Raw genomic sequence first — 22,931 nt, 5'->3', positions numbered from 1 at the left:
CCCCTCTGCGCTGTGACCCCTGCCCCCGCCAGGACAGGCCGCTCAGCCCCACCACACTGTGCCCCCCAGCCCTGCTGCCCCATGGCCCCCCGCCTCACTGTTCTGTGCCTCCCCAGCCTTGTGCCCCATGGTCCCCCGCTGTGCCAGCCCCCATCGCCCCCAGCCCCACCACACCGTGCTCCCCTACCCTGTGCCCCGTGGCCCCCAGCCCCACTGCGCTGTGCCCCCCGCCCTGTGCCCCATGGCCCCCACCGTGCCAGCCCCACGGGGCTCCCCCCCTCACACCCCCGCAGCGGGTGCGTTGCCGGCTGCGCCGCCGGGTGATTCATCCCGCCCCAGCCCCCCCCGCCCCTCGCCGGCAGCCGCCAGAAATAGCGAGGCGGGGCGGGGGGGAGGACGACCCCCCCCCTCCAAATAACCTCCCCTGCCGCCCCCCCGCACGCTACGCCGGCGGCGGGCCGGGATGGCGGCCACCGGGCGATGGCCCCGCCGCATCCATCCCGGGGACAGCTGGGACCCGGCGCGGGGGGGTACCGCGCTCCCGTCACCATGGTAACAGGGGAAGGGATTGGGGGGAGAGGGGCTGGGGGGGTGTCCCCCTTTCTGGGCTGTTCCCCCTCCCCGGGGTCGCCCCGAGAGGCAGGCCCGGGCTTAGTGGCAGTCGGTGCCTTGCTGGGGGATGGGGGGGGGGGGGCGCTACCCACCAGGCTGGTGAACTGGGGGGAACGGGAGGGTCGGTGGTTTCCCCCCATTTTCCCGGCTGGTCAGAGCTGAGGAGCAGGATGAGCTGCCGTCACCATGGGAACCGTGTAGGCAGGGATGCGGGCAGGGCTGGGGGTACGGGCAGGGGATGCACAAGGGGTACGGGGGGGTACGGGCAGGGGATGCAGGAAGGGGATTTGGGTTTAAAGGAGGGGATAGAGGTGGGGGCAGATGGGGTACGGGAGTACGGGCAGCGCGGGAGGCACAGGCAGGGGTAGGGGTATGGGCAGGGGTGGGATACGGGCAGGGATGGGGGATATGGGCAGGGATGGGGGAGGCACTGGGGGCACGGGCAGGGCTGGGGGGCACGGGTAGGGCTGGGTACGGGCAGGGCTGGGGGTATGGGCAGGGGTGGGGGAGACACTGGGGGCACGGGCAGGGGTGGGTACGGGCAGGGCTGGGGGCATGGGCAGGGCTGGGGGCAGGGGTAGGGGTACTGGCAGGGATGGGGGCACGGGCAGGGAAGGGGGCACGGGCAGGGGGTAACAGGCAGCGGGGTGGGGGTGCAGGAGCGGGCCAGTGGGACGCGGGGAGGGGGGTGGGGGGCCCGGCGGGGTCCGCCGTCCCCCCCCCCCCAGCTGGGGCCAGCGAGGCGGGGGGCTGCCGCGCGTTGGGGGGTGGGGGGTGGGCGTCTGACCCCGCGCCGATGCCGTTGCAGTGAGCGCCCCCCCGCGCTGCGCTGAGCCCCGCCATGCCCAGCCCCGGCCGGCCGGGCGTCGCGGGGCCGCCCCCCGGGGGGAGCACGGTGCCCACCGACGGCTCGGCGCTGCTGCGGGCGGTGGCGCAGGGCAAGTTCCGCCTGACGCGGCTGCTGCTGGAGGGGGGCGCCTACATCAACGAGGGCAACGCGGCCGGGCAGACGCCGCTGATGGCCGCCTGCCGGGGGGGGTACGCGGCGCCGGGCGAGCAGCCGCGGATGGTGCGGTACCTGCTGGAGCGCGGCGCCGACCCCCACATCGCGGACCGGACGGGGCGCACGGCGCTGATGCACGCGTGTGCCGAGCGCGCCGGGGCCGCCGTGGCCGCCGTCCTGGTGGCCCACGGGGCCGATCCCAGCGCCCGCGACTACAGCGGCGCCTCGGCGCTGGTTTACGCCATCAACCGGGGGGACCGGGAGACGCTGCAGGTGCTGCTGGACGCCTGCGCGGCGCGGGGGAAGGAGGTGATCATCATCGCCACCGCCACCGACCCCTCGGGGGCCAAGACCACCCGGCAGTACCTCAACTCGCCCCCCTCCCCCGGCCTCTGCATGTCGCCCTCCGACATCGACGTGCGGGCGGCGGCCTCGCCGGGCTGCGGCGAGCGGGAGGAGGAGCGGGACGTCTTCTGCTTCCCCCCTCCGCCGCCCCCCGCCCCCCCGCCCCCCCCCGAGCCGCCCCGCGCCCGGGGCCGCCCGCTGAAGCGGCTCAACTCGGAACCCTGGGGGTTGGTGGCCCCCGAGGGGGCGCGGGGCCCCCCCGAGCGCCTGGTGGCCGGGCTGGAGGGGCTGAGCCTGGGGGGGCGCCCGCGGCGGCACAGCGTGGAGGGCCGGGAGGCGGCGGGGCTGCCGGGGGGCGCCTGGCCCGAGCGGGGCGCCCCCCCCGCCCCCGGCCCGCAGCCGCTGCCCCGCCGCAACACGGCTCCCGAGGCGGCGCGGCCGTGCGCCCCCCGCCGGGACCCCCCCGAGGGCCCCCCGCTGCCGCCCGCCGAGTCACCCCCCCCCGCCGCCCGCCGCCGCCCCCCCCCCCGGGCTGCTGGAGCGCCGCGGCTCCGGCACCCTCCTGCTGGAGCCCCTGGCCCCGGGGCGGGCCGGCTTCTTGCCCCCTCTGCACCCCGGGCCGCCCCCCCCGCGGCCCCCCGGCCCCCCCCGGCCGGCTGCTGCGCCGGCACTCCATGCAGCCGGAGGAGATGCGGCAGCTGGCCACCTTCCGGAGCAGCGCGGGCCCCGAGCCGGGCAGTTAAGGACCCCCCCGGGGGCCCGCGTCCCCCCTGTCGCCCCCGGGGACCCCCTCGTGACGGGACCCCCCCGAACGGCCGCTCTCGTGCCAGCGCAGGGCCTCCTGGGGCGGCCGGTGGCCGCGTTCACTCTGAACCCTACTGATGACGCCAGGCACGCCACGACTCTTCCATTGCTGCCACCGGCGGGAACTTTGCACGACTCCAGATTCCTCCGGGAGCCGGTGCCACCCCCCTCCCTCCAGGCTCCACCGCATCTTCCTCCCGCTCCTTCCTCATCCTCACAGCAGCGCTTTTCCCTGCGGACCGCGGCAGCCGATGGCCCGACCTGCCCCAGGGCCCGGCCAGGCGCCGCTCGGGGCTGGGCACTGCGAGCAATAACAGCTGCCAGGCACCCGGGCGTCCCCCCCCCCATTTTGGGGCACAGGGTCCCAGCGAGGGGGTGCCAGGGTGGGAGCGGGCGGCGGGGCTCGCACTGTTGGTGTCCTGGTGAATAAAGGCCCCAGCACAGCTCAGCCCATCGGCCAGTGTTGGGGGGGGGGCGCTCGCCCTGGCATGGGCTGGGGGGGGTCAGCACATCTGGGTGCAGGAGGACTGGCACAGCTGGATGGCAGCACATCTGGGTGCCAGGGTGCTGGAGGAGTAGCGTACCTGGATGCTGGCACATCTGGGCACCGTGAGCCTGAGGAGGAGCACATCTGGGTGCACAAGGACTGGCGCGTCTGGGCAGCAGGGAGCATGATAACTGAGCACATCTGGGCACTGTGTGCCTGGGGACTAGCACATCTGGGCACCAGCACATCTGGGCAGTAGGGAGCACGATGACTGAGCACATCTGGGTGCCATGTGCCTGAGGACTGGCACATCTGGGCGCCAGCACATCTGGGTGCCAGCACGATGACTGAGCACATCTGGGTGCCAGCACATCTGGGCAGCAGGGACCATGAGCACTGGCACATCTGGGCGCCGTGTGCCTGGTGCCTTTGGGTGCACACGGCCTGGCACATCTGGCGCTGGCACATCTGGGGAAGGGGTTCCTGATGGCTCTTGCCGGTGGGGTGCGGGGGGGGGGAAGCTGCAGCTGCGGGGGGGGGGACCCGAGCCGCGCCGTGCCCGGGGGGGGGAGGGGGCAGCTCATCCCGCAGGGCACTGCTGGGTCGTGTGTCCCCCCCCAGGGGAGGCAGCGGGGGGTCCCGGGGGATGGTGGCTCTGCCCTGGCGCAGCGGCCGGGTGGCCCCCGCCGCGGGGAGGGGCCGGGGGTGCGGGGAGCCCGGGCCGGTGCCGCAGCGGGGGGGGCCGGGCTGGGCCGGGCGGGCGGTACCGGCTGCGGCAACGGCTCCCGGGCAGCGCTGCGGAGCGGTGCGGGGGGGCTGCGGGCCGGGGGCGGGCTGCGGGGACAGGGGTACGGCCGGGCCGGGGGGCGCTGCAGGGGGCTGCTGCTGCTGCTTGGGGACACTGCCGGGGGACATGGCTGGGGGGCACAGCTGGGGCGGGGGGCACCGCCGGGGGACACTGCCGGGGCCGGGGGACGCCGCCGGGGGACACTGCCGGGGCCGGGGGACACTGCCGTTGCTTGGGGACACTGCCAGAGCTGAGGGACGCTGCCGGGGGGCACCGGTGGGGCTGGGGACAGCGGCAGGTTGGCACACTGCCAGGGCTGGGGACGCTGCCGGTGTAGGGGGGCACCGTGACCGGGCGTGGCTGGGGGGGGGGGCAGCACCCGTGGGACACCCGGGTCCCTCCTGTCCCCCCCGCGCTGCTGCCGGGGGCTCAGCCCGGCTGGGGGGTCTCAGGGGACCGGGCACAAGGGAGGGAGGCGGAGGAGGACACCCAGGGCTGGCCAGGGGACACGGGGAGGGCGCGGGGCCGGGGGATGGGGGTGACCAGCCTCGTCCTGCTGGGTGCTGAGGGGTCCGCGGGCTGAGCCGCACCCCGGGGGGCCCTCAGGAATGGGGGGACGAGGCCACTGTCCCCAGCCCGGGGCCGGGCTCCGTTACGCACCGCGCCCCGGCCGCAGGAGCGAGAGGGGGCGCGGGCGCCATCGCTCTGGGTGCCCCCCTGGCTGAGCCCCGACCAAACCCCGGGCACAGCAGCAGGGCCGTGCCGGACGAGCGGGGCGAACCCCAAAGATGCTCAACGTCACCGTGTCCTGCCGGGGGGGACGAGCCCGAGCAGGTTCCCGGGCTCCCAGCCCTGCCGCGGCCACCGTCGGCATGAACGCCACCGGGCCGGCGGGGAACCAGAGCTGTGCCGGCGAGGAGCCCATCCTGCTGCCCACCTTCTCCACCGCGGCCAAGGTGCGGGTGGCCATCACGTGCCTCCTCTTCCTCTCCTCGGCTTGTTGCAACGGTGCCGTGCTCTGGTCGGCCGCCCGGGCACCGCGGCGTCGCCCACCCCGCGTCCGCGTCCTGATGGCCAACCTGGCGGCGGCCGACCTGCTGGTGACGGTGGTGGTGATGCCGTTGGACGCCACCTGGAACGTCACCGTGCAGTGGTACGGGGGAGACGCGGCGTGCCGGGCGCTCATGTTCCTCAAGCTGGCCGCCATGTACGCCTCGGCCTTCGTCACCGTCGTCATCGCGTTGGACCGGCACGCCGCCATCGTCAACCCCTTGGCGGTGGGCTGCGCCGAGAGGAGGAACAAGGCGATGCTGTGCGCGGCGTGGGTGCTCAGCGCCGTGCTGGCTCTGCCCCAGGTGGGCGAACCCCAGCCCCGGGGATGGGGGGACACCGTGGGTGGGGCGGGATGGTGACGATGATGATGGGGGGGAGGGGAGGAAGGGCGCTGACCGCCCCACGGCCCCTCGCAGGCGTTCATCTTCCGCACGGTGAGCCGGTTGCGGCCGCGCCGCTTCGTGCAGTGCGCGACGGTGGGCAGCTTCGGGGCGCACTGGCAGGAGACGCTCTACAACATGTTCACCTTCGCCTGCCTCTTCCTCCTGCCGCTGCTCGTCATGGTGCTCTGCTACGGCCGCATCCTCGCCACCATCTCGGGCCGGATGAAGGACGCCCGCGGTGAGAGCACGGGCCGGGGCCGCGCCGCGCCTCCACCGCTCGCTTCTCTTCCTCTTCCACCTCCCGCTGCTCCTGCTGGGGCCCAGCACCCCGCTCGGGTCCCCTCTCCCCACCTCATTAACCCAGCGCTCTTAATTAACTGCCGGGCGATGCGTTCCTCCTCTCTCCTTCCTACCCGCCGCTGCGTTTCCACCCCACAGTCTCCTCCCAGGAGATCCAGCTCCGCCGCTCCTACAACAACATCCCCCGGGCCAGGATGCGCACGCTGAAGATGTCCATCGTCATCGTCCTGACCTTCATCGTCTGCTGGACGCCCTACTACCTCCTGGGCCTCTGGTACTGGTTCTCCCCCGAGATGCTGACGCGGGAGAAGGTGCCGCCGTCCCTCAGCCACATCCTCTTCCTCTTCGGCCTCTTCAACACGTGCTTGGATCCGCTCATCTACGGGCTCTTCACGGTGCATTTCCGCAGGGAGATGTGGCATGCTTGCCGCTGCAGCCGCCACCGGCACGAGCAAGACGCTGGCTCTGCCCTCACCGGCTCTTTCCGTGTCTCCACCACGGCCGTGCTGGCCAGGGGAGCTGGCAACGGCCAGGGGGGATCCGGAAAGCACGAGCTGGAGGTGATGGCGGGCGCAGCCCCACCGGGACGGAGCTGTGAGCTGTGCCGGAGGAGGACGGTGGAGAGCTTCATGTGACGGGGAGGCCAGGCTGGACCCGTGGCGGGGCGAGGGGCACCCCCAAAAGGGGGCTGGGGGGAGACAACAAGGGCTCTGTGCCACCACGAAGCTGCTCAGCAATAAACTCGGATTATTTTCTCAGCAGGAACCTGGTTTTAGGCCCGGGGATGGTTTATCCGGAGCCAGCGCTGCGGCATCACCGGCACATTTCCATGCTGGGTGGCACCTAACGGCACCGGGCAGCACGTGAGGAGCCGTAAGCCAGAAGCAACGCACCCCGCGTCAGGCAGAGAGCAACATCTGGGGCAGAAACTCCTTCAAAAGATGCCAAAAAAGAAAATGTAACGTATTTAAAATGTGCCCCTTCACCTGTGCCGGGGGCATGGGGAGAATTCAACGCTCCCGGCGCTGAGCTACGCAGAAAACCCGCTGACCTGTCGGAGAGCAGCGCACAGCTCCGTAAAACTGTCGCTTTCAGATGCTATTTTAAAAGAAAATGGCTTTTTCAACTAATAAGTTGTTCCACTGCCAGCCCTTGGATCAACCGCCGTGGCAGAGACATCGACTGACTGTAGGTAAATCTAAAATTAGCGAAGAGGCACGGAAGGAACCGGGGCTCGGTTACAGCTTCTCAGAATGTTTAATTAAGGACAAATAACGAGAGGACATTTTTACACAAAATCAGTTCTTTAAAGAAGAGCGGCCAAAATGCCAGGTCACTCGCAGACGTAACAAAATGCTTAAAAACATCGCGGTTTGAGACATAACCGGGCTCAGGGGCTGCGTTCACCACAAACACAAGTGAAAACCACCCCCAGGAACCTCAGGTGTTGCTTCTTCACTCAAGTTCCCTTGTTTGAAAACAATAAAATCTGGTAAAGAAGCAAATCTGCCGAAGCGATGAACTGTTTTACTCCTCCAGCTGTTCCTCAAACGCCCCGTCCCCCACATACAAACCCCCCACTTTTCCCTCCCAGTTCCCCCAGTTTGGAACGCACGAGTAAAAACAGGTATCCATCATCGGCGTCTCCTGTCTGGACTCCTGCTGCGGCGGCGCCCGCCCCTGGAAGAGAGCGCGGAGCGTGTCAGGGGCGGTTTATCGGTCTCACGAGCCCACGGGGTGATTTTAATCGCAGTCCCGCACGTGACACGGCCCTTACCTCCTCTTCCCCTTCGGGGGCCCTCTCACGAAGCACCAGTCCACGCTGATGGGCTGCCCCATCAGCTCCTGGCCGTTCAGCCCCTCCATGGCCGCCTGCGCCTCTTTATAGGTCTCGTACTCGACCAGAGTATATCCCTAAGGAGCGGGAGGGAGGGAGCGTGAGCTGCGGTGACCCTGGATGTAGGAATAATCCCCCCCCCAGCCCCGTTCAATCCCAGCCTCCGCAGCGGAGCCAGGGAAGGGGAAACACGAGCGTGAGTTGCATCCAGCTGCCACCAGACGGATGAGTTCAAACATCCCGTAAGCCAAAACGGAGGCGGCGAGGCAGCCGAGAGGCTCGGGGGGCCAAGCGCAGCCCGTGCTGAGCACCCCCTCCTACCTTCAGGTAGCCCGTCCGTCTGTCGAGGTTCAGGTGGATGTTTTTTATCTCGCCGTACTCTGCGAATTTGTCGTGGATATCTTCTTCCGTCGCCTCCTCGTGAACCCCCGTGACGAAGAGAATCCAGCCCTCCACCGCTGCGGTGCAGAGAGGGGTAAGGGTTACGCCGAGCGCAGGGTGTGCCCCCACGTCAGCTGAGGGGGCTCAGGGAAGGGGACACCCCCCCTACCCCCAAGAACCTGGGGTTAGGAGCGCTGGAGTCCAACGTCCTTGGCTGAGCCTGAGGTGAATCCCAGCGAGGTGGGGAAAGGCTCTGTCCCAGCACGGTCTGAACCCCGATACAGAGCCGAAGACTCTGCGCTCCCCCACCATCGCCCCTCACTCTGGCAAAGCGCCCGCGGTGGGGCTGGGAAGGTGCCTCCGGTGATACTCACACCTCTGTGGGCCTGGCTCGTCCCCGTCCTGCTCCACGCTGTCGTAGTCCTCACGCACGCGGGCCCGCGAGCCCTCCTCTGGGCACAGCAAAGAGGGGGAAAGAGAAACGGGCACCTGGCACCATCACTCAGGAAGACAACAGGGCCCAGATGACCACAATCCACTTTAAAACTCCCCAAAAGCACAAAACCGGTGGGGGCTTCACACCCGACTGCTCTCTGAGCGACCCCAGGGCAGGCCGTTCACCCAACCCGGGAGACGGAGGCTCAGGGACAGTCTGGCCGACCCATCCCGGGAGATGGAGGTTTGGAGGGCTGGGGAACGGCCTGGCCAGCCCAAACTGGGACATGGAGGCTCAGGGATGGTCTGGGCAACCCAAACTGGGAGACGGAGGCTCCAGGACAGCCCGGCCAGTGCAGGAGTGCAGAGCACGTCGGCTGATCCTCACCTGAGCCGAAGCCTCGGCCCTTCCGCTTCTTGGCTTTCTCCTTCAGCTTGTGGATGCTCTCTGCGGGCGAGAGGGGAGCGGGTTGGAACGGGGAGGGGAGCCAGGCCGCGGCACCCGGCCGGGTAGGACCCCCGGGGCACGGCACTGAGCTTGAGAGGCCCGGGGACACCCCCTGAGCGAGGGGGGCCGGGCCCGAGGCGGGGTAAGCGGTACGGGAACAGGGTCCGAGCCGGACCGGACCCGAGCCGGAGGGCGGCGGGGAGCGGCGCAGGGCCGGGGGGCAGCAGGGTAGTGGCCGCTGGGCCCAGCGCCGGCCAGAACCGGGCCCGAGCGGGAGCAGGCGGGACCCCGCGCCGGCCCCAGGCGAGGAGGCAGCGGGCCGGGCCGCTCGGTGGGGCCGCGCTACCGCGGGCAGCCCCGGCACCGCCCTCACCGTCGCCATCCTCATCCATGGCGAAATCCTCGCCCCCCGCCTCATGCAGATCCAGCACGTCCGCCATCTTGCCGCTCCCGCTGCCGCCGCCACCGCGGTGCACGCCGGGAAGCGCGCCGGAAGCAATGTCGCGCCGCGCGCCATCTTGGGGAGGGCGCACGGCGGAAGCAGCCGCGCCGCCATCTTGGGGAGGGCGCACGGCGGAAGCAGCCGCGCCGCCATCTTGGGGAGGGCGCACGGCGGAAGTAGCCGCGCCGCCATCTTGGGGAGGGCGCACGGCGGAAGCAGCTGCGCCGCCATCTTGGGGAGGGCGCACGGCGGAAGTAGCCGCGCCGCCATCTTGGGGAGGGCGCACGGCGGAAGCGGCTGCGCCGCCATCTTGGGAAGGCCAATGCACCGCGTCCCGCGGCCAGCGCCATCTTGGGAAGGACGGGGAGGCCTTCCCCCAAACTGGGGCCGAACTGGGTCCATACTGGGCGCCCAGCCACCCCCTGGCGTGGCGGGGGTGCCCCCGCTGCAGAGGGACCATTCGCAGGAGGGGCTGGGGACGCAACCTGCCGCAGAAGAAGAGAGAAGCCACCGTGCTACCCCAAAATCTACAGTTTTATTGTATAAAATCAGACGTACAACCCGCAGCGCCGCACGGTGATTTATCCTTTCAGCTTTGCGTTTACATAGCCCGAGCAAGAACAACCACCCATTTCGGATGCTGAGAAAACCTGGATTTGTGCATTTTATCACCTTCCAGGCAGATCCGGAGACTCAAAGCCGGCGCCCGGACTGCTAAAACCACAAATCACAGTGTCAAATTTTTGTTTCCCTCCCGCCAGGATCCCTGGGAACACGGGAACCCTCCCTGATCCACCCGAGAGCGGCTGCCGGCGCCCGGAACACCTCGTGTCCCTCCCGGCCCTGCAGGACATCGGGGAGAATTTGGCAAAAAGCATTAAAATCCCGACGCGCAAAAAGCCGGGAACGCCGAGCAGCCCCCTGCGCCGCGCACAGTGGTCAGGGCAGAGGTTTCTCAGGAGTTCCCTGCCTTGCAGGATCAGGCCCTCGGATAAATCACCATTTCACGCGACGGAACGCTACACGCCGGTGTGGAAGTGCTGGTGGAGAGGCATTAAGACTCCGCGCTATTTCTAAAGCAAGTGATTAAATTCAAATACAAGGTCTAGATATTGCCAGCCTGTAAAAAAAAATAATCCAACTCCACACCATTTACAATCACATTTATAAATGCATGAAACATTAATACTGTCGTGTAAAGAGGCTGCGTATAAAAAATATATAAAAAAAAAACCAAACTAGGCTTGTTAGGATGAGAATACAAAACTAGAATAACCTACAGATAATGCGTTTTTTTAAATCTCCATCTCAAAACAGAAACTATTGCTCGAACAGCGATGGGAGAAGGCCGCCTGCAATTTATTTATTCCTGCTGAGGTGCTGCTGGCTCTTCCCGGCCGCCTGTCGGAACCGCAGGGAGTGATACAGAATCTGCCCTGCACAAGTAGTTTTCTTGGCTGAACTTGAGCGGAAGGAACACTTTTAACGTCAGTAAAGGGCGTTTTTTTACAAATCTAAACATCATAGAGATTTAGTACTGATACGTATAGAAAGAATAGGGAATTATTTGTTTAAAAAAATAGTGCATATAGAGATTTTTGTTTCAGCAACACTTTGTTTTGTTGCCGCTATGACCAGGGAACGAGCTCACTCCCAGCTCCACGAGCTCTCGCCACAGCCCCCTCTCCTCGTGCGAGGCTGTGCCGCACAAGCGCTCCGGGCCAGGGGGTCAAACCGCACAGCCCCATGCCTTCAACGCGACTCCCTTCCTCCCGTGCCGAGCTCTCACCTAGGAGCGGGGAGTTGCGCGCAATCCGCTGCCCTGAAGAACTCCTCAGCCCTCAGAAATCCTAAGAGTCGTCCCCAGTAACCGCCAGGTTTCGGAGGTTCACCTTTGAAGCGAAGCAAGAGTCGAGGCCAAACCTTAGTCTGAGCTTTTGCTGCTCAGGGCTGGATCTGTGCTCTGCTTCAAAGGCTTCACCACAGTCCGCGTTAACAGAGGCTTCACCACAACCCTACCTAACAAAGGCTCGTATCCACAAGGTCCTTCAGGGAGAGAAGCTGAGCAGTTTCCCCTCTTATTGCTAGCGAGTTCTGAAACTCTGGCAAGGTTTTTTTTTAAACCTTCCTCGAAAAGGCCAAGTCTGACATTTGGTTTGGAAGCTGCTCCAGAGAGAACAGCATGTCCATCTCTTGTTTCTTGTAAGATTTTTTAAAAAATTTGCATCTCCCCGGCTTGGCTGGGGAAGCCAAAAAAACCTCCCGAACTCCATTTCCAGCAAAACAAACCGGCTGCTTCACCCCCCCCCAGTCGCTGGGGCAGAGCTCGGGCATCGCCACCCTGCCAGACCACGTTAAACCTGGTGAGAACCCAGAGAGGACCAAAAGGGAGCAGAGCAGGAGGCTCTGGCTGGTGCAGATTAATTAAACACCCGAGTCCAATCCCTTCCGTACCGTGGGGCCTTGTCGTTTGTTGTTAGGTGCATTATTTAGAGAAGGAACTACGTCCTACGCCACAAGCGAACAGCCAGAGCAGGAACAGATACAGGCACCTGACAGCTGGAGGGGGAACCGCGGATCCTGCCTCAGCTTGGAACCCGAACGCTGTAGTCTTAAGTCTGGCCAAAGCAAAATCCCAGTTTTAAAATCCCTTTTACGTGCTTGGGAGCGTTCCCCCAGGCAGCTTGCATTGTAGTGTTACAAGAGAATGCGTCGGTAGTTTTGTTTCGTTGGGTTTTTAGTTAGTGTGCTTCTCAAGGAGTTTTGATAGACCCCACCTCTACGACAGAAGCAGAAGGGAAGGAAAGAAAAAAAGAAAAAAAAGCAGATCTGCGTGACATGCAGCAGCTCCAAAGAACAGAAGCTTCCTGGAAGAAGTGCTACGTTTTGTGGAACGCTGCCGGCCACAGAGTACCCACGTACAGCGGCGGTCCTCGGTGCTAACACCGAAAGGCCGTGGTTTTAATGCCATCTTTAAAAAAAAGAGACAGAAGGAATTCTCTAGTGGATAGGAGGCTGAGGAGGAGGTCTAAAAGCAAGTATTAAAAGGTTTAAAAATCTGTACAGGAGCTTTTTTTTTTTTTTTTTTTGTTAAAAAAAAAAAAATCTTTAAAATGTGCAAACGGGCCACGATTCTGGAAGAGGCATTACATGCTTTACGTGACACGGGACGGATCCCGTCGGCGTGGAGGTGTTAGTAGGCCTGGGGGAGTGGAACGACTTGCACGCCAGCGCCTAGCAGTTGGAGGAGTGCATGCTCCCCAGCTGGCCAGCCGCCAGCATCAAGATGTCTTTCTTCTCCTTATGGAAACGCAGCTCCTTCCCGGCCAGGCGGGCTTCGTCCAGCTCTCTCTCCGTTGAAGCCAGCTCTCTGGAAAGGGCCCCTGGACTGTTCTGCTCCCTGTTCACCCAGTCCATGGCCATCTGGTTCCTTATGTCATCGTCCAGCGCGCGGTGGGAGTAGTGAGCCAGGACCTCCTGGTGGTAACGGACATATGCAGGGGAGCTTAGGAAAGACAAGTCGCTACAGGGGACACACGTCGCTTGGGAGCATCTGGCTTCCGCGCCAGCTAAAGGAGCTTAAGGAGAAGGTTGTCGCGACCCGAACGCGCCCAGCGTGCGACTGCTCGAGACGCCCGGACTCACCTGCCGTGAGCACTGCCTCTCTCGCATGGCTTTGAGGCTGCCGTTCCAATGCAACAGCTGGAAGACGGTCATCAGCTCCTGCAACAGCAAAAGGCAGTCAGGCCGCCAGCCAGCGCGGGGACGAGGGCTCAGCGTTACAAGCAGTCAAGCCGGTGTCTCGCTACGGGAACGAGAAACCGGGAAGGATTTTGCAACATCATGCCCAGTCCTTTGCAACTGCAAGGATCACAGAGTATGTTCGCGACTCCGGAGTCCATAAAGAAAAAAATTTCCAGCGTTAGAGTTAAGATTTACCAAAAAGACGCGGAAACCAGAGAAGCGGGGGAGGTGGAAGGCCTAGGAGCCAGGATGCAAGGGCAGAGCCTGGCTCACCCTGCTAGACAGAAATCCCCCGACCAGATGAGCGGATTACGGGCGAGACAAAGATGCTGATGCTTCCCTCTGCCCCAGGGATTTCAGGATTCTGCCAGCCAGACTCCGGCATCCCGCAGCCTCCAGGCTAAGCCACCAGCCAGAGTGGGTGACAGCCCAGTGTTTTCCAAGCGAACGTTTCTCTCTCAACACCATGTACATTCGGCTTCATAAACTTGCAGCGACTAGTTAGGCTTCCCAAAGACAAACAAAGCCTGAGGAATATTCCTAACAGAGTCACCCTGTGTAAACAGGACCTTTAATATAAACACTGCTGTCTTCCACCCACTGAGGATTTCCATGCAAGGGAAACGAGCCAGGCAAGAAGTCAGCTTTGGGAAAAGTTTGCCTACAGCAAAGAACCCCAAATACAGCAACGCTACAGGCTTAAGGCACCTACTTGGAGACACATCCAAACCCTGCTTCAACTGTCTGGAGCAGAGTTACGGCCCAATTTCTCCTCTCCTAAAAATCCAGTTCCAGTTGGTGCACTTACAATCAACTCCTCTGCACAAGAACCACTTTGAGTTGCTTCTGAAGCCCAAGTTTAAACTCAAAGGATTCGTGAAGCTCAACGCACCGTCCTAACGACAGCTCTGTACGTGCAGGGATACACGTCTTGAGTGACAACGAGGCTATCGAGTCGCATGAAGAATTCAGAGCGCTCTAGGCACGTCTTATTTTATTTACCTGGCTGCTCTGCTCTGCTCTTAGGAGCAGTTTCCTCAGAAAGGCTGGAATAAAACCCAGCAGAATCTCAGCTTCCAGTCATCTGTTCTGCACGGACTCCTTCTGCTCCATTAACCAGAACTGATAAGTGTTACAGCACTTTCCCTCAGCAGTCTGTAGTTTTCATTTCACAGATGTTTTGTCGTAACGAGAGACAGACTGAACATATTTCAGCAGGATACGAGGACTGCTCTGATACTGCTGCGGTTTGAGGGCATGTAATGACAGCAATCAAGACTCCTAATTCCACAATCAAAACGTCTTTGGATGAAAGATCTTTGCCAGCTTTCCTAAGGGAAGCGAGCTCTCTCCCATTTTGCAGGGAGAAGATAAAACCCACAAACTGAACAGCTCGTGGAACGCCCTGAGTTGTGGTATCCAGAGGTATCGTCTGGGTGTTGGGCACCAGCTAGCTCAAGAGCATGTCACTGAAAACACTGGCTCAGAGCAACGCTCGCCCCTTTCACGATGCCGAGCCTTGCAAATATCAAAGAGCGTTTACAGAGAGAATCCCAATTCCAAGTGTTTTGCTGCTACACCTGCACCTGGAAGCGCCGCAAATCCCGAGTTGTGGTCTAAGAGGAAAACCTCCCTTTTTATTTTGAATATAAAGCGCTATGGGTGAAGCTGAAAGATCAAACCAACCACCCCTTGAACCGTGTAACTGAATTACGAACAGTACCTGGAACTCCAGCATCGATTTCCCCTTGTTGGATTCCAGCATGAAGCGGAAAGCACCGATCCCAGTGTTGGGATTATCAGCTTCCTCTCGATTGCCCTGCAGGAGACATTTCATACGAGAGCTGTCATTCCTGACCAAGCATGGCTCCCCTGCTACCTGCCGCTTCTGCTACACCATCTCCACTTCACCCACCCCAGGACAGGTTTTTGAGGGCAGCCTTACGCACCTCGGCCATGCGCCTACCCATCTCATTCGATCTCAGATACTCGCATCGTTTCCTGCAGCTCTCGGGGAGTAACGATGCTCGCTCTGCTTCTGGCAATGCCACTTGAAACAGGGTTTTTTTCTGCAGCCCATTACGGCTATTTCAAAATTCTTAACAATACTCTGGGTACCGGCAAGCGCCACGTGACTGCACAGCAAGAACTCCCCCCAGGACAAGGTATAATTAGAGCAGTAAAAGAAGAATGCAAAGCTCCCGCCTCGAGAAACTACATTTTCTGGGAAAAATTTGGTTTAGAGAAAGCTAGCCAATGTGGCAACCCGGTCAGAGAAGGGCCACACAGATCAACATCTCAGTCTTATTATCCTAATTACTCCTGCCCGATCCGAGGGCAGCACAATCAAACGTGAGCGTGAGACTGTGTGGGAGGGGAAGCCGGAGCACAAGAATGAGAGCTACAGTTAAAAGTTTTAATACTCAGAAATCCCTGAAAAAAAAACTGTCAGAAAGAGTTCCAGATGTAAAAGAAAACTGCTCTTCCCATGATTTGAGTTTTTTTCCCCATCAATTGCAGCCACCTGGGTACCCAAAAGCCTTACGTTGAAAGACGCCAGGGCTTCCGAAACACTCTTCTCGATGAACTCATCTGTGATCCTTCGGGAGGGATGCTCATTAAAGACCGAGTTCATTAGCGCAATCTTCGCAGCACTCCTTCGGGCCTCAGCCTTGGTCGGACAGAACTAAGGAGAGACACAAACACCATCAAGGACAGAAAGACAGCGATGTGACCGAGATCGCCTCAGCCCTGCGCTCTGAACTTCCCACCGACACAGGGAATGGGAATCAGGTGGCAGTGTTGTGTAGTTTTGGAAAGTCCGTGCTCTCTCAGACATCCTGAAATCATTAGGAGCTAGTTTTAAACCACAGCTATCCCAACCACGCTAAACACAAAAATTAAGCAGGCAGCTGAACTCAGCACATAGTATCTGCATCAGGAAACGCCACCGATCAGATCGTCAACAAAATTAATTAGCTGAAAACCAAAACGTAACCAAATTACTCTTAAGCACAAGGACTGCTCTTCAGGATGGGTAGACCGTGTAGCTGCTAGAATTGTTTCTTTTGGACAGGTTCTTCAAACCAAGACCAGAGAGCAACTGCCTAAAGCCACTACAGCGAAGGAATCCGAACTGCAGTCAGGACCCCTTGTGATTTTTGGACCTTAATCTCTCGGGTGAGGTATTTGGGTTGGACATTTTCCTTTTCAACAGAAAGGGGGGGGAGAAACTATTGATCCAATGTTATGATTGGACTTCTAGAGTCTTCTGGCACCTCGAGAAGAGGTACTGGGTCAAACCCAGAGCCCCAGCAAGGATATTTTACTCTACCAGTTTGTCCCAGATGCATCTTGCACATACACCTCACTGCTCAGTCCTGGGAAGGAGGACAAAGCACCAAAACCAGCCCATCTAACAGTTTTCTCTGATACCACATCCCACCTCAGCGCTGCTAAGGTCTGAGTCATATGTAGGGGATACAGTACGTACAGCAAAGTAAAATTTACAGCCAAACCTTCCCAGACTGAACTCGGGTGGGGTTTTATAGGCAACCAGGAGCACTTATCAGCCAGCTTGAAATGAAAGAGGGTTTACAGTCAGACCCATGTCGCTCTTGTCCTTTGAATCAGCAGGAAAACGTTGATGCTGTGGCCAGCGCAGGAAAGTATTTGAGCACTAATTCTGGTGGGGAAAGATTCTCAGGGCACCCAGGTGACAGGCTGCTTTGGAGAGCGAGCCACGCAGCCGGGACAGCCTCCAGCCGAGCAGTCGTACCTGGAAACTGCCAAAGCAGCTCCCTCCCGGTAAGGTGACATAGCAGACGTAAGGGGGACTGTTGGAAGGGACCATCTCGTACACCACGAGGGCTCCGTTTTTCAGATCAGCTCCACGGGACTGCTTCATTTGCCAGAACTCCTGAAGGGCCTCCACGACGTTCACTGAGGAGACAGAAGCAGAATCAAGTTCAGACACAGAAAAAAAGAGCGTGGGCAGCCGGTTTCCTCAGGTATTCCCTGCATCCAGAAACAGCACGGCATAAATGTTAGCATATGCCCACCTACGCGAGCAGCGCCGTTATCTCTCGTATTAAACCCCATCAGCTTTAAGGGACGCTATAAGTGCATGATGTCAACACAAACAGGCCTCTCCCTGCAAGACGACCGTAAGGAGAACCACTGAGTTATAAACCAAAGCTCCCTACAGAAAAACTCTTCTCGTTCCAACAAACCTTGGGAAAAGCTTTCGGAACAGGACTTGAAAAAGGCTGCAGAGCCGGACAGCGAGGTATTCTTCCTCCGCCAGACGGCTGTCAACAGGCTCAGCAGGTTTGTCACCTGCCTCAGCCGATCCTCAATACTGACTTTCTTACACGTAAGATAAAAATAAAGCAGGTGACCTGTCAGACCCACAGAAACCACCTGCCTGGATGCTGAACATCATGTACCTCACTCAAAAAAACACGGCTGGGGATACAAGAAGTGACCTGAGGCAAAAAGCTACCCAGCTGAGGCTTTCTGGCAGAACTCCCTGTAATTTGGGTGGGAGTATTTAACCACCACATAGCATCTAACAGCACAGAGGAGAATGGGGACATCTAACTGGGGAATCTCGGTTGTGCCATTCGGCATGGGAGGACGTATACCCAAACGGTGAATCACAGAATAAAAGCAGCCCTAGCTTTGTTACAGTTTTTCCATCCCAGTTAGGAAACCAGAGCCTGAAACATTAGCCCTGGTTGACTTTGCTAATTACAGCCTTTTCAGAAGCTGTTTTTAAGCAGGCACCTCTTCTGGAGCCCCACATTTGCTATGCGGGGTTTGAGCACCTACCCTCGTGGCACGCAGCTTGTAGCCCGAATCCACGAGGTTAAAGTCTTCTTAATACGCACAAAAGAACGAGAGGCGTTTGTTATAGCGAGCCGGCTGCCCCATCGCTCTCCTCATTCCTGAATCCCCAGTGCCACGAGGACTCCCTTCGAGGTGTTTTACCCACCCTTTATTTTGTCAAGGTTTGGGCGAGAAAAATCAACTTCATAGCACCTAGCGCTCTAAGTCCCATCGAATTTGCTCTGGGCTTCTTTCCGTGCTGCAGTCTGACAGGCAACATGAGAAAAATACCCCCAAATCCCCACGCAAGCTCTCCTGCGAGGAGCTGCACGCCGTGCAGCCAGCACCGGGGCAGAGCACCGAGCAAGACGAGGCTGCTGTTCCCAAAGTCTCCCGGGGCAGGTTATAAAAGGGAGGTTAATTTAAGGCCACGCGTGAACGTGAGGTGCCAAGCCCATCACAAGCCACCCCGGCTCAGCTTTTTGGTTGCCCACACAGCGCGGTAAGTTTGTAGGCCTTCAGCCAGGCAGCTTTCAGGAAGACAGCGAGCTCGAGCCTTTTATTTTGTTTTATTGCCTTCTGTAAGACGAAGCCGGGCAAGGAGTCACTAGCACAGTAGCTCCTCACTAAGCATTTCCCTCCTCTTTCAACCACAGGCTTTTCAGGGCATTTTGTTCATAAAACAGTCGCTTTGGATTATTTTCAAGTTTAGTTTGGGGTGGGTTGTTGGTTTTTTTTTTGATGAAAAATGCAAGACAGGGGCAATTTTCCACTGAAGACTAGCAAAAAGCTGCACAAACAATACACGGTTCCCTGCCAGTTCTCCAGTGCACCAATACCCAGACAGAATTCCCACCCATCCAGGCAGATTCCCTTCCCAGGGACGGTGTAAATCATGCACATAATCCCCAACGGATTTGGGGAAACAATGCCCGATTCAATAACAGCTTCAGGGACTGTTTGGCATGGGGCAACCGAGACTTTGCAGCGGCGACCACACAAGAAACTGCAGAGCAAGCCGAGCTTACATCAGACAGCACAAATTCTCACAACACATGGAATTACTCCTAAAATTCAGAGAAATTGTAGTTTGGTTTAATTTAGCGAAGCCTGAAAAGCTGGCGTTAAGAGCAGGTTAATGAGGAAACGCCATGCGACACGGGCACAGGCAGGGAATTGTGTTTTCAGCCCAAGACAAGGGCTCCTCTATGCCAGACGCTGGCTGGGCACTTTGTTAGCGACTGGAGCAACAGGTCAGACAGCTGAGAAGCACCCAAAAGAGGTTTTCTTCCCAGACCGGATTAAATTCTTCCAGCTGCTGCAGGCAGGGCGATTTTAGGAGACAAAAAGAGTAAAATACTTAATTGAAACTCTCCAAACGCTTCAGAACAACATGCTTTTACAGAGCCGGAGAGCAAACCACGGCACTACAACAGAGACCTGCCCCTCTCCTCAGCACAGCTCCAGCTCCAACGCTGCACGTGTCACCTTCAGCAGGCAAACACCAGCTGAGCACTTCAGCATGCCGAATCCAAAGCAAAATCTTAGTTTGATTTAGCTCTGGATCGATGGTTTTCAGCCTTTCTCATTCACCCCCCGCCTCCCATTAAACCACAAGGTTGTGCTGTGAGGGAAAGAGGCAGGAGACGTGAAGTTTGCTTTTGCTTTTCAGAAAGCATCCTAAATCCTGTTCCATCTCACATTTGCGAGAGGACGGTCCTTCAAGACAGCAGGGACGCCTCCTGCACCCTGAAGGATTTTGATCCCCTATACAACGCAGTGCTGGGGCAGAGGGAAAAACGACTGGATGGTTCGAACGCAGGTAAAGATGCTGAAGAAGCGATGTTGTCTCTGCACCTTGCACAAGGTTGTGTATGTGTAAAGAAAGGTATTTTCCCAATGTGTAAAGAAAGATATTTTTGATACCTGCAAGCAGAACAAGTCTCTCTACTGGCTCAAAACACAGAACTCTTACTATTGGCATCAGCTGATCCCTTTTAGTCTGTTTGTTTTCATTTCTGAGGGCAGGAACTGGACGTGCTGATCTTCCAGATAAGCTCTGCCACCCTCTGGGGTGAGGAGACGGGCAGATTTACAGAGCACGGCTCAACCACACAGGGTGGCTCCTGTCAGCGGCTTGCTCTTTAGATTTGCCACTCCAGAAAAAGACGAAGAGAAGCTGGGAGATGCAAAGCAGAGCCTGTTCTGACCATCAGTCCTATCTGTTTATTGCTTTGGAGCGTAACCCTGTGTCTCAGCGTTGTGTATACGATAGCACATCTGACTTGCATATTAAATACAGAAGAGTAAGTGATTCCACATGGCGCTGAGTCGCTCCGGAGCCAGACGAGCAGCGGTCCCCCCGCACGCCGGTGACTGCCAAGCGCTCACCATTTGGAAGCCTACAAACGCCTCTGTTGGACCTGCCGCCGTAGCCGGAAGAAGTCGGGAACTCAAAATAGTTGCAAAGTGTCTCCTTTCGGGTGGGGTGGAAGATTCTTTCCATCACAGGGCCAGTAAAATATGTGCTTTAACCTTTTTTCTTGCTGCTTTACTTTTTTTTTTTTCTTCCCCCCCCCCCCTTACTGAAATAAGGAGTGTACAAGAAACTCAGATTGGAGCCTCCTCCAGGGGCTCTCGCACGACCGGGCGCCTCTGATGCAATGCTTGGAGCCCCGCGGCGCCGGAGCGTGGTGGAGTACTTAACACCCCCGCAACAGCCTCTCCCAGCACCAGCAGCCTGCAGAGTTGATCTCTCTTCCCAGCTGCGGGGCTTTTCATCAATAAGGTGGAGCACAGAAGCGAGGGGGATCCCAGGAAACCTGCAGCCACCGGGAATGGCAAGGATCGCCCAGCTGAGCCCTCTTTGCTGCTGCCTTCGTTGAAAGAAATGAGCCTCTTTGTCTCAACATCAAGTTGAAGGAGTTACATACAGAGGACTAAACCACTACCATACAACAATCCTCCTTCTTAAACATAAAACCATAAAAATCCTTCTTAAAAACATAAAAAGCATCTAAATAGCACTAAAAAACCCCCCCAGCCTCTACTCTCTCTACCTTTATCACATGTTTACCTGTTACAGGTACAGCACAAGTAGGAAACTGCCTCAGCTTTAAACCACAAGCTAGGGAATTCTCTGTGCAGCTCAGGTCCCCACGTCTGCTTTCACGGTCACCTCTATATATACTTGCCTACCCCTGCCTTGTCTTCTTTCCCTAACTCGCAAAAGCAAAAACCCATGTCAAATTGGGTATTGGGAAGCAGTCAATACCGTAAAAACTGAAAGTTTGCATTTAAGAGGCCACAGAGCTTTCCAGGAGGAGACCCGTGAACGTTTCTCAAGCTTGACCCCTGAAACCACGAGGCTCCTTAGGGAAAAGGCAGACCCAGAGAACCATGGACTCAGTGGTTTTATTTTAGTCACTGTTTTACTTTACTCACTTTCTCAGTTTTGGCACGAGCAGCCCCAGACGGACCAGGCTGGAGCAGGGACTCTCCTTTCCTCCCCATGCTCACCTTTAACGTTGCCCAAACCATCCGGGCTCACTCTGCAGGGCTGGGAGATCCCAAGCACCAGGGCTGAGCCAGCAGCAGACAGCAGAAAAATCTCCACAAATAGCACAAAAGGCTGATTTACCAACATTTCACCTAACGACAAATCATCAAGGATGCCTCCTCAGTCACCCTTATAGCCCATCAGATGAGCAAACCACGCCGCTGGGATAGGGAATGTGCAGCCATGGGAGAGGCTCCTGGCTCTCTTCTTTTCTCTAAATCCGAGATTTGCAGAAAAAAAGATGCTCAAAGCTCGGTGGTGGGAAGCAAAGGGAAGCAGGACCCTCACCCAAGGAGGCTGCCATGCAAATTCCAGGGAAGGAAGAGGGGCCTGGGGAGGTCCGTACCTCAAAGCTTACGCTGGAGAAGGCAGAAGGGGAAAGGGTAGCATGGAGCAAAGGAAACCGGGTTACAGCAGGGACCCCAGAAAAGGGAGGATTAACGGGGAAGGAGGGCTGGGACAGGGGAGGCCCAGGCACAAGGCTGGCAGGGAAAAAGGGGCAGCTGATGGAGACCCCCCCCGAGAAGACCCCAGAGCAATGGGATGGGAGATGGGGCGCCTGGTCTCCACGGGGGGGGGGAAGGAAAGGGGCAAAGAGCCCCGCGGGCAAACCGTGTGGGAAAGCGGGGTGACCCCGACCCCATCCCCGGGAGAGGGCGACGGGGGATGGGATGGAGGGAGAGACCCCGCCGAGCTGGGGGGGGGGGGGGGAGGGGAGGGGGCCGGGAGAGCAGCCTGGGGCGGGGGATAACGGGGCGAGAAGGGGATCGGATCGGGGTCTCCGCCGGGTCCCGAGTCCCCGGGCCGCCCCCCGCCCCGGCTCACCGCGGCCGTAGCCCTGCGTGTGCTTGGCGAAGCTCCTCACCACCGCCTCCACCGCCTCCCGCAGCACGGCGGGCGGTCCGGCGCCGGGCGGCGGCGGCGCGGCGGGTCCCTGCAGCCCCAGGGGGGGCGGCGGCGGCGGCAGCCCCAGCCCCAGCCCCAGCCCGGCCGGGGGCGGAGCGGCGGGCAGCGGCGCCGCCAGCGCGGCGGACGGCGGGGCGGGCGGCGGGGGGGGCGCCGAGGCGGCGGCGGGGGCGCCGGTGACGCCGGGCCGTAGGGAGCGCAGCGTCCCCACGCCGGGCTGCAGCCGCTGCGCCCGCACCGACTCCATCATCGCCGCCAGCCCGCTCCGAAGGAGAGCCCCGCCGCGGAGCCGCTGTCACTCACCACCCGAGGGCCCAATGGGCGTGGAGATCACCTCAGGGAGGGGGCGGGAACCAGGGGGAGCCGCCCAATGGCAGCACGGAGGAGGCCTCGGGGCGGGGAAGAGGGTGGAGGGAGGGAGGCGGGGAGAGCGGCAGCGCGCCAATCGCGGGGCAGAGTGCCAGGATGGTGGGCGGGACGAGAAGAGGAGCGGCCAATCAGAACTCGATCTTAGGGAGTGGGGGGGGCGCGCTCGCCCCCTTCAGTCCAATCCTAAGTGAGGGACACGTTGGGGG

General features: G+C 60.0%; 4 protein-coding genes across 6 annotated transcripts; 2 read left to right on the top strand and 2 right to left on the bottom strand.

Annotated features, from left to right (window-relative positions):
* The first annotated feature begins 3 nt into the window (after positions 1 to 3).
* On the top strand, positions 4 to 2,834 carry ANKRD34A (ankyrin repeat domain 34A). Its single transcript, XM_080368479.1, is given in 4 exon segments — positions 4 to 552; positions 1,421 to 2,482; positions 2,484 to 2,611; positions 2,613 to 2,834. Coding segments are annotated over 3 exon segments (1,248 nt in total). The 5' UTR covers positions 4 to 552; positions 1,421 to 1,453; the 3' UTR covers positions 2,704 to 2,834.
* Positions 2,835 to 4,398: 1,564 nt separating this feature from the next.
* On the top strand, positions 4,399 to 6,657 carry LOC308054967 (gonadotropin-releasing hormone II receptor-like). Its single transcript, XM_080368478.1, has 3 exons — positions 4,399 to 5,393; positions 5,508 to 5,712; positions 5,913 to 6,657. Exons 1-3 carry the CDS (start codon positions 4,827 to 4,829, stop codon positions 6,407 to 6,409), a joined length of 1,269 nt encoding a protein of 422 aa, XP_080224604.1. The 5' UTR covers positions 4,399 to 4,826; the 3' UTR covers positions 6,410 to 6,657.
* A 355-nt stretch (positions 6,658 to 7,012) lies between these two features.
* RBM8A (RNA binding motif protein 8A) lies at positions 7,013 to 9,380 on the bottom strand. 2 transcript variants are annotated; one of them, XM_080368482.1, is made up of 6 exons: positions 9,249 to 9,380; positions 8,816 to 8,875; positions 8,367 to 8,444; positions 7,933 to 8,069; positions 7,552 to 7,688; positions 7,013 to 7,454 (listed from the first exon to the last, which is right to left on the bottom strand). In XM_080368482.1, the coding sequence occupies exons 1-6, from the start codon at positions 9,313 to 9,315 to the stop codon at positions 7,409 to 7,411; spliced, it is 525 nt and encodes a 174-aa protein (XP_080224608.1). In that variant the 5' UTR covers positions 9,316 to 9,380; the 3' UTR covers positions 7,013 to 7,408. The 2 variants fall into 2 exon arrangements, with proteins under 2 accessions (XP_080224608.1, XP_080224609.1); XM_080368483.1 differs by lacking the exons at positions 8,367 to 8,444; positions 8,816 to 8,875; positions 9,249 to 9,380 and adding an exon at positions 8,172 to 8,344.
* Positions 9,381 to 9,833: 453 nt separating this feature from the next.
* On the bottom strand, positions 9,834 to 22,652 carry LIX1L (limb and CNS expressed 1 like). Of its 2 annotated transcripts, XR_013924323.1 has the most exons (7): positions 22,276 to 22,652; positions 16,840 to 17,003; positions 15,607 to 15,747; positions 14,785 to 14,880; positions 12,963 to 13,040; positions 11,107 to 12,794; positions 9,834 to 10,437 (listed from the first exon to the last, which is right to left on the bottom strand). XR_013924323.1 is itself a non-coding variant. In XM_080368481.1 (6 exons), the coding sequence occupies exons 1-6, from the start codon at positions 22,604 to 22,606 to the stop codon at positions 12,552 to 12,554; spliced, it is 1,053 nt and encodes a 350-aa protein (XP_080224607.1). In that variant the 5' UTR covers positions 22,607 to 22,652; the 3' UTR covers positions 9,834 to 12,551. The 2 variants fall into 2 exon arrangements, 1 of the variants encoding a protein (XP_080224607.1); XM_080368481.1 differs by having other exon boundaries at positions 9,834 to 12,794.
* Positions 22,653 to 22,931: the final 279 nt, after the last annotated feature.

The sequence above is a fragment of the Falco punctatus genome (assembly GCF_963210335.1).
Source record: "Falco punctatus genome assembly, chromosome: 18".
Classification (NCBI taxonomy): domain Eukaryota; kingdom Metazoa; phylum Chordata; class Aves; order Falconiformes; family Falconidae; genus Falco; species Falco punctatus.
The sequence above is the reverse complement of the archived record's forward strand: the minus strand, read 5'-3'. Positions and strand labels throughout refer to the sequence as shown.